Source organism: Lotus japonicus, chromosome 6 (genome assembly GCF_012489685.1).
Source record: "Lotus japonicus ecotype B-129 chromosome 6, LjGifu_v1.2".
Classification (NCBI taxonomy): Eukaryota; Viridiplantae; Streptophyta; class Magnoliopsida; order Fabales; family Fabaceae; genus Lotus; species Lotus japonicus.
The window spans coordinates 10,393,998-10,409,116 of NC_080046.1; the positions used below are offsets into that span (position 1 = coordinate 10,393,998).

The 15,119-nt window shown below is 34.8% G+C and overlaps 1 protein-coding gene across 1 annotated transcript; it reads left to right on the forward strand.

Annotated features, from left to right (window-relative positions):
* The first annotated feature begins 3,224 nt into the window (after nucleotides 1–3,224).
* Nucleotides 3,225–4,464, forward strand: LOC130724872 (putative F-box/LRR-repeat protein 23). The gene is made up of 2 exons (XM_057576142.1): nucleotides 3,225–3,565; nucleotides 3,812–4,464. Exons 1-2 carry the CDS (start codon nucleotides 3,225–3,227, stop codon nucleotides 4,395–4,397), a joined length of 927 nt encoding a protein of 308 aa, XP_057432125.1. The 3' UTR covers nucleotides 4,398–4,464.
* Nucleotides 4,465–15,119: the final 10,655 nt, after the last annotated feature.

A 15,119-nucleotide genomic window follows, 5' to 3' on the forward strand; every position in this document is an offset into this window, starting at 1 on the left:
GGACCAACAACACGGGTAGTTTTCCTAGGAGGCCTGAAAATTAAAAATACAAAAATTTATACTCATACACAATAATTTATTAACATAAACAACAGTTTATTAACATAAACAACAGTTTGTTAACATAAAAAAGAATTTATAAACATTCAGAGAGAATTCAGAGAGAATTAAAAAAATTTGACAGGCTAACCGCTCTTAAACATGCGGTAGGCATAAAAAATTTGACAGGCTAACCGCACTTAAACATGCGGTAGTCATAAAACCTGTCCGCGGTTTAGAGTGCGGGCAAGTCACGAAACATCCTCCCACGGCAGAATCAAATCGAGGGACTGAATTTTGACACAAAATACAACCTAAGCCTCGAAAACTTGTAAGAACTAACTTACATTGTTGTTCTTCTTGTGGGTTATGGGTTGTTGTTGTATTTTGTGGGTTTCTCCTTCTTGACTTGGTCTTCTTCTTCCTCTTCTACTTCAACTTCTTCTTCTTACTGGTTGTCCTCCTTTCTCTTCCTCTTCTTGACTTGGTTGTGGGTTAATGTGGGTTTGAGAGACTTGATTTTGTGAGGGTTGAAAATTTTGAAATTGGGTTGGAGAGGAAGAGGGGTTATATGGTTGAAAGAGGGGGGAGGGTTTGTAGAGATAAGGTAGTTTTTTTTTTAAATTAAAATTACTGAAGGGTATTTTGGTCTTTTTGCAGTTTTGGGGATGACTCACTTAGCAAAATAGGAGGCGCGAATAGTCTCTGCCTAAAAAATTTATGATGTGTAATTTTTTTATTTATAATTCCACGTATGCTTCATTTACACAATTAAAATGCATTATCATCACTCGTTGGAGCTCGGACTCCGGTGAAGACTTGCTTCAGACGTTTTACAAAGTAGAAGATATTTTGCTAAAAAATTTCCGGCGAGGGACCTAGTTCTAACAGTAAGACAAACACAATGACCTATTTGAGGATTAACCCTAATATCTTTCTTGACCATTTTAATGCAAGAGTGAAAATAAGTTTGTTTTGTTTTTTCATTGGAAAGATGAAAATAAGATCGTTATTGTTGGCACCGAAAAAGTGACTTAGTTGATTAAGTTGGTTGCGTGAAGGGAATTCACATTGCACGTTGCCACAGCCCACAGGTAGGGTACTATAATTGCCACCACCATATTCGTGTTTTCAAAAAAGGGAAAATTTATCTACATTACTATACCTGTTGTTATTATTGTTCTCCAACCAAAAAGTGACATATGGAGCTATTTTTCCCCATCATATCACCACTATCATTTTTCCGAGAAACTTACACAATTAACTCTCTCTCTCTCTCTACCATACCTTCTCACTTCATCGTCATCTTGGTTCACTGTGTTTTTAGCATCTCACCTTCACCATCAACACTGTCATCATCAACAACGTGAAGAAAAAGGGCATCCTCAGTTATAACACCCATCAGATTCTAGTACCCAAACAACGACGGAGCAGAAGATATAGCCCCGACATATCTCGATGAGTGCGGCGGCAACGAGGGCAATGCTGTAGCCAAAGAACAACATTGTAAGTATGGGTGAAATGGATATTGCCAATCTTATGCCAATGGGGATAAAGCAAGGATGATGAGGATTTCATGGAAAATTGGGGATTTACGTCGGAGAAGCCTTATATTATAACCTACCCATGGCTATGAAAGAAAGACATTTTTAGTGATTATATTCACAGTGTAAAGGGCACGTGAAAATGACATAACAATTGAATTCAACTTAAAAGTATTAGAAGAGAATTGAATTATAATAATAAAAATAATTATAAAAATAAACTTCGTTTCTGATGTATGGTTATTTCTATTGTATTGAGCTCTTTAGAGAATCTCCAATGCAAGGTAGTTCTTAAAAATAAGAACTCAATTCTTATACAAGGAGTTTTACTTTTTGAGTTCTTAACTTAAAATATTAATTATTTCTCTCTCATCCAAATTACTTTATTACTTTATGAGTTTTGTTTTTTACTTTCTGAAAATAAAAGTATAAATAATGTGGTTGGTGAGACTAAATGAATAGTGGTAAGAACTAAAAACTCATAGTTGGAGCAAAATTGCTTGAGAGTTGCTGAAGCACATGTGGCAATACAAGCCCACATGAATAGTGCTAAGAACTAAGAAATAATAACTAGCATTGGAGATGCTCTTAATTTACTAGTTAGCCTTTTGGATTTTAGCTTTAATAGTTTAGTTGGCTACTGTTCTATTTCTTTTTGCCTGTTATCGGCACTCTGTAATGTTGAGCTATAGCTCTCAATCATCTTTTTTATTATATAAATTTGGTATTTCCAAAAAAAATAAAAAATAAAATAATAATATTTGTGTGAGTGAGTATGAGGCGAGTTGTGTATTATGACACTCAAATTTAGTACTTTTTATGAATATTTACCAATGCACACCTCATACTCCTCTTGCACCGTTTTTAACCTACTTATGATTTTTTTTTCTTTGATCACCAGTCTTCACGGGATAAAGGAGCCCGACGTGACTAATCTGGCTCGGGATACGATAGTGATCTCCCTGACCACAAATGTATTATTTTTTACCTCAGAGGGGATCGAACCCGGACTAGAAACCTAGACAAAATCCCTTAAGGAAATGCACATTCACCACTTGTGCCACCCCTTGTGATTGATGAGAATTTTTTGCGAGTGCCTCGAAACTCATGACCATCCTCCCTACACAAATTGCATTCAACAACAAAAAAAAAACCAACCATTTAATTGCATTTAATTTGTAAATAATATCCCATAAATATGGTTATACGTTATCTTATTAATAGAAATCAATTCAATTAAAATCACATTAATTAACGGAAAAGATATATGACCCATCAACAATTTTCTTATTAGTGTATTTTTCTAGCCTTTTATGTAAATCAAAACACAATTTCAAAAAAAAAATGTAAATCAAAACACTGATCTCAATAAAATTTATCAATGCAAAATGGCTAGCTAGAAATTAGAGCATTCATTCACGCATATTTTCTGATAGGGTGCGGCTCCTCTGGACTAATAGTGTTACAGGCAGTTTACCTATTAAATGTGTATCACAAATCGTGTGATGGAAGTTTTACCTTCACCGTGACTTTTCATTTCAATTTCAAAGCGCGGTTACAATTCCTATTCCTATTGTTTATTATAAAAACCTATCTATCGTTGTACAAATTGTACAAATCAACTTCATATTCAATTGCATGATGGCATGTTCTGAAGAAAGGGCTGAGAAGAAAGCCAAAGGTGAGAGCACATTGGGACCAAACTGGCTTGAACTTCCTAGAGAAGTCACTGCAAAGATTCTACACAAGCTTAGTCCCTTTGAAATTTTGAACGGTGCAAGCCCTGTGTGTCCTTTATGGTGGGAAATCTGCAAGGATCCTATCATGTGGCGCACCATTGACATGACTAACCCCCCTCCCTACCCACACTCCAAATTAGTTGGGTTTTGTCGTCTTGCCATTAAACTTAGTTGCGGTCATTTAGAAGACATTAGTATTGAGGATTTTTGCACCAATAAAATCCTCAAAGACATTGCTGATAGGTAATTTCATAAACTTTGTCTCATTATTGGCTCCTTTCCATGTTCTATAATTACTAATTTTCCATGTTTTTCTCTTAATTTGTGCACATTTACATTTTATTTATTTAATAGTGTGTAAAATTTGAGTGAGGACTCAACATTTGCGGACATATATATGTTTTCTGGAAGTTTCATATATTAATTTTGTTTAAGCACATGATACTTTGTACTATCGGTTTTTCTTTTTTTATTTCCATGTTTTAACAGTGGAAGTCACCTACGACGGTTGCGGCTTCTGAAATGTGAGAAAATGTATGATAAAGGATTGAGTGTGGTTGTGAAGAACCTTCCAATGTTGGAGGAGTTTGAAATTTCATTTGGTGACCTATCTACGTATAATTTGGAAGTTTTGGGCAAATGCTGCCCATATTTGGAAGTGCTGAAATTTAACAAGAAGGAAAATAAAGAATACCAGTGTGATGATGAGGCATTTGCTATTGCGAAGACTATGCCTCGGCTACGCCATCTCCAGCTTCTGGGAAACAGGCTCACTAACCAAGGCTTGCTTGCCATTCTTGATGGATGCCCTTGTCTAGAATCTCTTGATTTGCTTGTTTGTTCCAATGTTGATTTAAGCGGAAGTTTGAGGGAAAGGTGTTGGAAGCAGATTAGGGATTTACGTTTCCCGGAAGACTTGAGTGATGAAGTTGGCATCTATGTTGAAGATGAACAGGTTAATTATGATGATTATTATGAATGTGACTGTGGTTGTGATCGTGAGCCACGCAATAACCGGCGAAATGACCCGGCATATGAAGCATATCTTGTGGAGCAGTACTATGCTTCATTATGATTCATATTTAAGTTAAGTAATCTTATGTTCTTTTTGGATATGTTGATCACCTGCAGGTAATGTTCTAAATGGCATTTGTTTTTGGTTTGAAAAGAGACTCGATGTTCTTCTAAATGCCATGCTCCCTTTACTTTTGTAGTGTCCAATTATTCAGACTAGTACATTATTATATACTTATGAGAGGTTTGCATACTTCATTAAGATGGCTTAAGTGTTTTGTTTTTGTTGATGAATCTCTCTGGTTTCGATCCAATGTTAATTTTATTTAATGTCTAGAGGTTCTGTTATTTTTCCTTTCTCAAGCACCATGATAATACTAGTTTATTCCGTAAGGAACTTGGATTGCCTGCTGTTAGAGAAATCTTAAAATTCACAGTTATGAAATTGACGTCATTAGATCAAAATAGGCAGCTTACATTTTGAGATTATCTTAGCTGTCTGATCCTCAAGAAATCTGTTAGTAGTCATTCTTGATCAAACAATTATGGTCACTTATATATATTTAGGATTGTCAATCTAGATCAAACAAGTAAGATCACTTGAATGGGTGAATTTATCGGGTTGTCCTGACTGACCTATAGACAATCTGTAAGTACCATGTCGAATTCTGAAGGTCATTACGGGGGTATATCTTCTATCCTAGTTTGGTGTATTCTTCCATGTCTCGCCTATAGAATTATGTATGTCATCTAAAAAGGGCATGAATATGACATAATGCTATGGGTGAGACAGGAAATGAGTAACTAAACGGAGAGAAAATATCTTCATCCTATTAAGGGTGGTAATTCAACTGCAATTACTGAACTGTTGGAAGTTTCTATTATTAAAAGCCAAAGTTCAGTCATTTGTTTAAAGGGCAGCACTGTTGAATGTTTTGTATTCTTAAAAGGTAAAGTTCAGTCATTTGTTAAAATGGCATGATGTATGTTTGTTCAATTCTAAATGTGCCCGTGTGCCATCATCACTTATGCCTATCAAGTTGATATGCTGACAAAGATGGATTTATCAAATTTCAACCTTCTTACCTTTCCTTTTCTCTTTAGCATACCCTCAAGTTTTTAAATAGATGCTCATAGATGGGTTACTCTTATCTTGTTTTGATTTGGTATCTTGAGTAGTTGCTTAGCAAATAACTTGCTTATAGCTCCAAAATTTGATAACAATGATTATAGATTATAGATGCCTCCTCTCCTCTTAGATTAACAAAAAATTAACAACTATGGATAGCTAAATTAAAGTATGGGCTATTCTTTTTTGGCCTTTATGTTGTAGAAGTGGTAAATCTCCTTATGGCAGAAAGAAAAAGGGCTAATGGCAGATGCATGTTCTTTCAATCTGCAACTCTTACACCCTTTCATTTTGTTTCTTGTATATAGAAATATAAATGATGCTGAAGAAAATTTATTGACTTGAAGGTAAACATCTTAAACCTTGATTCTGAATAATAAATAGTCAATACGAAAGTGTTACTAAGTGGTTCTGGTGTCAATTAAGATACTTAATTTTGATAGGTTTTTTAGATTGGCTGGATAGAGGTCAAGGAATGAAAAGTTCATTGCTTAACTAGTTGGCTTAGTACACACCAAGGTAACTTTCCTTGTAGAGAACTCTCAAATGGTGGTTCTCATTGCCTATTTAATTTATAGGATTTTGCATTGCAACTTAGTAAACTCTAAAAACATTCTTTCTAAAGTTATTAAGTATATTTATCAATGTTCTGAAAACCGGACCGGTTATTAAACCGGTAAAGGTACTGGTTTAAGGTTTAAAGGTCCAACCGGGGTTAGACCTAGGTCAAACCGTTAATAATAAATTAATATTTAAAATATTTAGAATATACTAAATATCATTTAATACTGATACTTATTATGTTACCCTTATATTGTTACCCAAATTTGAGTTTAATTACATATAATATTACAATAGGTGAATATCAAGCTGACAAAATAGTAAATAAAACGAATGCACTTAGAACGTGTTTATTTTTTCATTGGCCAAGACTTGTTAATTAAATATACTATCATGAAATATTTGAAGTTTTATAATATCATCCAATTCTTTTTTTTTTTATACAGTGGTAGTAGGTCCAAAACTTCAAATCGGAATATCGGATTCATCCTTATATACGTTCAAAAAAATCAGATCCTTGGCCTTGGTAATATATATGTGTATATATTGGAAAGTGGAAATTAATAACCATATTTAATATTTCTCCATTTTCATGTTTAGATTGATAATGATAGTGGAAAGATTGACCGGAAATTTATGAAAAGCTGGTGCCACACGGAATCGAAACGTTTGAAAGGAAAGTTAAAAAGAGAGAGAAAAAAAATATTAAAGTGTATCCGGTTTGACCGTTGGTCTACCGGTTTTTCCGGTTTTGACCGGTTTGAGCGGTTTGATTCCGGTTTGCTTTCCAACGGTTCCTACAGTGTTCCGGACCGGTGCCAGGTCCGGTTCCCGGTCGAGCCGGTCGAACCGGCCGGTCCGGTCCGGTTTTCAGAACATTGATATTTATTAATTATCTCATGGTTACTACTTACAATACTTTTAATAAACGACGGGTGATGCACAGAAGCAGAGTAAATGGCGGAGAGGACACTTCAAAGGAGAGTATCAACGACGGCAAAGGATAAGCGACGACTGACAATTCAATTAGACTGCTTCCCCGAATCCTTAGACGTCTTGAACCATCACCACCACCACCGGAAGAGTACTCTTGTCCTTCACGAGAGTAAAGGACGTCTGCCCTTCTGGTGGGAAAACGATTAGGCCTAGAGTACTCTTGTCCTGACGACTTTGCCTTGAACAAGATAGCGACTCAGATTTCGGTGCGCATAGCTTCTTAGGGCTGGTCTTTTTTTGGTAGGAGTTGCTTGTTAGGATGGTGCAATTCTTTGGCTTCGTTGACTTTCTCTTAGGGATTTTTTGAGGGGTTTTGGTGCTGTTTGTGGCCTTTAGAGGTTTGGTTTAGGGTTTTTCTTTTGTGGTATAGGGAGTTTGTGAGGGTGTTGTATAGATTTTTTGATAGAGATATTGCTCTTTCCCCTCTGCTGTTTTTGAAGAGGGTGAGTTACCATCCCCTTCGCGAGGTGGTTGTTGCTTGTTCCTTTCTCTCTATCTAATATTATCTTTTTCTTTCGAAAAAAAAAAAAACTTAGTCGCCACATTAAAAACCAATGATTAGTTAACATCAAAAAATAAACTTTCAATCTAACTAAAATAAAAAAGAATGTAAATATAAATGCCAGTGTAAAGAGGTTTTATAAAGTTTTTTTTTTGAACGGAGGTTTTATAAAGATAGTGCAATTAAATTAAATCTTAATAATCATTTATTTTTTGACAACAACCTTAATAATTTTTTTTTATAAACCATGTGAATTATATTGAAGTGAAGTACAATAAGTACTTCAACCCAATACAAGTAGAAAGAAAAGAGAGAAGAAAACAAAAAGTAAAGACTTTACAAGAATCGTCAAAGAGAGCTCCTACTAATAAGAAACTCACCACACACCACCTCCTTAAAGACAGATTAAATAGATCATGCCTCGTTAAAACCTTAATACTCCCTCCGTTCCAAAACTATTGTAGTTTTAGCTTTTTTGTTTTGTTCCAAAATCATTGTTGTTTTACATATCCAATGCATTTTATCTCATTCTCTTCCATTCATACCCTCATTTAATATTGTATCTCCTAAGTACAACCTCTTATTTCCACCAATCACAATTCTCACCAATTAGTTGACCAATGATTTTCATTCTCTCTCTTTCATATAACTCATATTAAATAAGGGTTTTTTAGTCAAATTATAACATCAATTAATGAACTCTTAAACTTTGTGAAAAAACTAAAACTACAATCGTTTTGGAATGGAGGGAGTAATAATTTGTTACTACTATAGTCATAGCATTTGAATAGTTTTGTTTTAGGTTTTATTCATTATATACATTAATAGTTTTCATAAGAATGAATATTTTGAATATTTAATGATATTATACTTTAGTTTAAAATTTTAAAATAATATTTTATCAAATTACTGTTGAACACAGTTAACATCCATGTAATAAATTTAATATTAGTACGTTCAAAAAAAATTAGTAATAGTATTATATAATGTATGGTAATTATATTTAAATTAGTAATATACAATGTAAGGTAATTATATTTAAATACTTTTGGAATGATCTAATGCGCTATGCTAAGGTTTACAACCCTTTCCGGGACGTGCTTCTAGCAATGAGCGAGCAAGTTGGGGGTCTCAATGCTTCTAGTGACAATACCCTTATCGTCATGTGCATGTTTGAAATTAGTCCAAGGAGCCATGGATTAATTGGAGATGGTGAAGTAGGAGTGATGATCACCGAATCCAAGGGAGACAATGCAATAGAGAACAGAGGCGTGTTTGCAGGCTAAACAGGTTCGTAAGAACCTATCATATGTGGTCTTTATTCACGAGATTTGAGGGCATGTTTATGAGGACAGAATCTACACGCAATAGTGATTTTGCAAGTGTACAGTTTCGGCCGAGTCTTTAATTTATCCAACCTTAAGGATGGTGATAGTTTACTTCTAATGTTACAAATTTCTCGCTGTAAGAATGACAAGCGAAAGTAAAAGGGGTTTTTCGTTGGTTGATAGTACGAAGTAATAACGCAGAAGAGACAATTATTGATTTGAAACTACTTAGAAAAAAACGCCCTGGGGAATTGATTTTGTTTACTCTCTACTATGTTTCTACCCGCTTCAATTATATATGGACTTAGTTCATGGTGTTAAGCCTATTTGTTTACTTGCTAATCCCTTAGTCAAGCACCCTTTCTAGTTAATTAGTTATAGTTAATTCCTCAGTACCTAATCCTAATTAGCTAGAGATTTAATTCCATGTCCAGGCAAGTACAAATAAATTTCTACCCTTATCCCTAAGGCGTGAAGACCCTTATTCAATTTCTTCTTAAATCCCAATCATCTCCCACCTTCCCAATTGTGAAAATGATCGATAGCGTAAAATCCTCTAGCGATGGAATTCAATAAAAATAAAGAATAAATACATGAACTAAAATAACCATTCATATATAACTAAAATGTCTCAAAACATAGTCTAGAGAAAACTACATCAAATCCCCAATACAAAGGAGAAACTAGCAAGGCATGACCATAAGAAGGAATATAAAGGAAAAATTAAACCTAGAAGCTCCAGAGGTGACTCTAGGAATGTTCCCCTTGTTCTCCTTTGAACACTAGTTAAAACAGGTCGTAAAACGGACTTCGGATGAGAAAGTTAGGTAAAAAACGTGAGAAGCCCTTTCATAGCAGCGGAAGCTCGTGCGGCCGCAGCAAAAGATGGCGCGACGGAATCCAGAACCGCTGCATTTCGTGCGAAAGCATAAAAAACGGTGCAGAAAATTTCAGCAACAAAATTCCTGTGCTATCGCGGCGGTTTTACTTGCGCTGCAATAAACCGAAGTTAAGAACGGGCACTTTTCGCAGCGGTTTCCTGCGCTGGAATAGATACCAGCTGCGAATTTCTCTTTAATTCCTTGATTTTCTCTATTTTTCCATTATCTCTTCCTAAAATAAAATTAAAATAACAGAAAATAATTAAGAGATAATAAAATAAAATAAATAAGATAACAACTTAAATAAACTTATCACCTTTCAAATAGAGTCAATAAATCATAATAAAATCTAGAAATATAATATAAAAACTATAAAAAGATATAAAAATAGTCATGCATGAATTATAATAAAAGTGTCCTAAAATCACCAAAATACCCTAAATAACATATAGAACTATGTGAAAAATATATAGAAAAATAGCCTTAAATCCCAGGTCATCAGTCTTTTCAAAAGTGGGGAAAATGGAATACTTGTACGACCACAAGTGGCGCAAGGCAGGAAGGAACTTCAAGTTTGGCTTCGTGTGTTACAGTACGTAGTAATGAAGAAGCTTGGAAAGCCATTTATAAATTCAGCTGCTTGCATTTTGATGGTGCGAGTTTAGATGTCTGAAAGTCTATAAACCTAGGAGCGAGCGACGATACTACAAAGTTTCCTCATCAACGTACTCAACGTAAGGGCTTAGAGACGACTTCAAGGGTTGCAAGAAAGGATAACTGAATAGAAGTCAATTACAAGATGAAAAGAATGATAAGAGGTAGGTGGCGTCGAATAGAAAGGAAGGAAGGAAGTGAGTCTTGTTGGTGGTGGAAAGGAAATAGTTTGTACGACGAAAGATGATGTTTGTGTAGATTATCCTGTTGAGGTGGAAGATAAGGCATGGGTTGGAAGGTGTGATGAGGCCATTATGAATGATATTCAGGACTTGGATACTTTGCATACGAGGTGCGTGATGGGGGGCTTCACTTCATTTCACATTAAGGGGCTCATGCGAGGGGCGATTTTGGAGTTTGACTTCAATCTAGATAGAGACTTCTTCCTAACAGAGGCAAGGATTTCTCTAGAGGAGATCTTTGACAGATTGAACCCATGCACGAATTTTATAGTTGCTAAGTCTTTCCTATTGTGGGTGAGGCTTTGGCAGGTGCTGTTGGGGGCTTGGAATAGACTATTCTTTGCAGTGGTGGGAAATAAAATTGGCAGGTTTGTGCGGGGTTTATGATGCAATGGAGAAGAGGGTTTTTCTTGATTATACCAGAATAATACTGGTGGAGTCAAATAATCCTTTATTAGAGCATTGAAAGAGGTGGTTGATTCATGTGGTGCGGGTGCCACTCTTTACGTCTATATATAGGCATGTTGTACCTCGTACTCATCTTCCAGAGTTATCCTCTGATGACACAAAGACGAAGGATGGGTTGGAGGATAACCATGACGTATTGAAGGAGGAGAAAGAGAGTGATGCGGATTGAGTTTATGATGAGAATGATGAGTAAATGCGATTGCAGGCTATGATTACACATGGCCAGCATGTGCACGAGCAAAACCACATGATATGTTGTGTGAGGATGTTGATCAGACCTATGGTGCACCCATTTCCGCAAATACTATAGTGGGCGTATGAAGTGGGGTATAATGGTTTATATGAATGGGGTTCACACATTGTTTGCAGCCATTTGAATGAGATTCATCTCAATGGGGAAGGTATGAGGGTACTGGTCTGAATCAGTATGGGATGTGTCCGGAAGAAGTGGTGTTGTTGTGTAGTTTCCTCAACACAATCAACAGTGCAAGCTTCACTAGATTGGCAGGGGGTGTGGTTTGCTTGTGCAAATTGGTCGTCGCTTGATACTGGTGTTGAAAGTATGGCGCAACGACAACAACTTTTTCGACCTTCAAATTAGTGGAGAAGATCAGATTATGAGTCTTAGACGCGGGTTTGTTTAGTTACAATGGCGGAACGACGTAGCAAGGGGGAGTTTACAAAGTTCATACAGCCGAATGGGTCCTATTATGGGAGGTTGTTCGTATTCTGGCACGATGTTGGTGAGAGTGTGCGTTCCGACGTGATGGCAGGGAGAGTGGTAACAAGGTAGCCATTGCAAGCCCATAATATTGTACACGACCATAATAATGCAAGATGATGTTGTTTTGGGTTTGTCTCGGGAAAAGGTAGTGAGCAACTGACAAATGATAATTCTATATATGGTTTGTGAAGATATATCAGTTGTTCATGATGCTAACGTAGAGGAGGAAGTTGAGTTTCCAACCCCCATAGACATGACGAAGAGGGGTATAAGAGGATGTGGTAAATTTCAGGGCACATTATGTCTGGGTGGTGGGTAAAGAGTTAGGATTGCGTCGTAGGGGTTTAGAGAAATTGATGCATAGGAACTTAATGGCTCACATCAAACGAAATCATTATCATTTAATTTGACGAGGGGGATAGGTTCCTTTTGTGTGGCCTAGGGGGCTTTGTTTGTTTGTTTTTTTTAGGCTTAATTGCACTTTTGGTCCCCCAACTTTGGCCTTCCTATGAAAATCGTCCCCAAACTTCAAAATTAGCAAAAACCTCCCTAACGTTTACACCCGATTGTAAAATTGGTTTTCCGTCTAACTTCCGTAAAAAATCTAACAGATTGCTGACGTGGTATTATTTAATAATATTTTAATTTAAAAATATTTATAATTTAATTAAGAAATATAATTTTTTATTTTTGGGACTAGTGACGGAGATAATCCGTCAGAATTCAACCTCAACCCCCTACCGCTCCCTCTCATCTAACTCCAGCCGCAACCTAACATTTATCTTCTTGGTTTGGTGCAAAAATGCTTTTTGCAATTCTCCTTCCATTGCAGAATGTTGCTTTCTGCAATCATTAAAAAAATAAAAAATACAAGTCAAGAACAGAGGAGGATGGAGATAAGCTAGGGCAGGTTCATGAACAACATGTAGGTCCCGGGAAAAAAAAGCTGGGAAAAAAAGACAAGAAATAATTTCCTTCTTACCCAGCTCTCTCTCTCTCTCTCTCATCTTCTAACTTTGGGGTTTAGATCCCATTTTTGCTTGTCCCTTACAACACCTAAACCAGAACAGATAAGGATGAAGGAGGTAAGGCAAGCCATCCAAATCCAATCCCATCAACACCACCATCTCCCATCGGACCAGATCTTCCTCTGGGTTTCTTCATCTCAGAATCAAACCGTGTTTCTTCATCTGGTTTCTTCTCCATTGTGGCCTCATCCTCCACTACCAAGCCAAGGGGCCGCCGTCACCACCCACTCCATATCCTCCTTCCCGACCTGAATCACGCGTTACCATCATCGTTTCCCTTGATCTGTGCGCCGCCGCCGCCACCTCCTCTAGGTCTATGTCCTCTCTCTCTCTCTCTCTCTCTCTCTCTCTCTCTCTCTCTCTCTCTCTCTCTCTCTCTCTCTCTCTCTCTCTCTGTTTCTGGAGCTTCGCAATCACATGCGCCGCCCCTCGCGATCGTTTCTCGGACCACCGCGGTCAGCGCCACTGTTATCGCAGTGGTCAGAGTGGTTGGGGAGGGAGCCAGAGGTGGCGGCGTTCCTCATATTGGTTTTGGTCTGTTAGGGTTTTGGGAGAGGATGGAGAGAGAGGATTATGGCTTAATATTTTAATTTTTTGGTACATGGCTAAATATTTTAATTAAAGAATATTAATAAATTATTTTTTCAGTTAAAATTAATTTAGAAATGCCATGTCACCATTTTCAGTTAGATTTTGGACGGAAAACCAATTTTGCAACCGGGTGTAAACGTTAAGGACGTTTTTTGCTAATTTTGAAGTTTGGGGACGATTTTCACAGGAAGGCCAAAGTTGGGGGGACCAAAAGTGCAATTAAGCCTTTTTTTTATGGGCAAATGTTAGTTGTTAGTAATGTTAGTAAATTAGTCCTCCTTAGGGTTCGAACCCTGGCCCATTCACTTTTTATCTCACCCAACTCTTATGTCTCTAACTCTTACCACTTGATCTATATTTCGGGGTCGGTTGTATTTGTTTGTACATTCATCTATTTTCATCAATAACAAAATTTTAATTTAAAAAATAATAATTTTCAATTTATTTTTTTGGGGAAAGATAAATTGCACCCGCTAGGAATTGATCTCTGAACCTCCCCTTTCCCAACCATTATGTCCCCCAGCTCCTACCACTTGACATTATTGTTAAACATTTGCATTTATCAATAATATTAAAATATAAATTATTATATTTTATAATTAATTGTTTATATTTTCATAATTAATTTTTTTATAACCAAATATTTATTAATGGAGAAAATGAAAGGTATTTACAAAGCTTTATAAATACTTTTTGATAAATAATTATATTGATATTTAATTAATTTTTATGATTTTATCATTCTCAATTGAAATCATCATGAAAACATGAGTAATTTTTCATTCACTAATTATTATACTGAATAATACAAATAATATTTAAATATATTTTAATTTAACTTAAATAAAAATGAATAAATATATTTATAAAATTAATATGTGAGTTAGTATTTTTATAAATTATTTTTACTAATATGTATCTAAAATAACTTTTAAATTAATATGTGAATTATATGTAAGTAAATAATTAATGAGTTTAATTAATATGATAAAAATATGATTAACAAATTTAGTTATACTTTAACTGACTGATATTAAAAAAATTAATACAGTCAATGATGCTTTCTCGAGTTAATTTTATTAATTAATATTTTGCTAATATTTATATAAAATTATTTTGAAATTAATTAATTATTATGTATATTAACTTCATATATATATATATCTAATATACACATGATACCTAAATCATATATATATATCTAAATTTTTTATATATTACATAATATATTAATAATTTTTGTAATAATTAATAAGTTTAATATCATTTTCATTAATTTATATATATATTAAATTATAATTATAAAAAATGTATTATTGACTATAATATGGTAGAATTATATGACTAAATTAATGTAAATTTTAATTGATTGAAATAAAAATTAATTAAATTTTCCCATTCAATAAAAAAAAATAGAAAATTAATCAATGCATTTATGAATACTTTCTCAAGTTTAATACCAATTAATTATTTTTATTAAAAATATAATTATCTCATTAATACTATATAACTTATTTTCCTTTTTTAAAGGAAAGTTATATTATAATTTATTTTCCTAAAAAAGGATATATTATTCATTTTCTATAAAAAAGACTATATATTGATTTTCCTAAAAAATAAAGACTATATTATTTATATTATTATTTTTACACTATAAATAAGAACAGGTACAAGGAGGT

Bases quoted from the DNA above. Each gene is read 5' to 3' on its own strand.
- LOC130724872 (XM_057576142.1), top strand. From the start codon at position 3,225: ATGGCATGTTCTGAAGAAAGGGCTGAGAAGAAAGCCAAAGGTGAGAGC. The intron at 3,566-3,811 runs GTAATTTCATAA...ATGTTTTAACAG, and splicing joins CTCAAAGACATTGCTGATAG to TGGAAGTCACCTACGACGGT.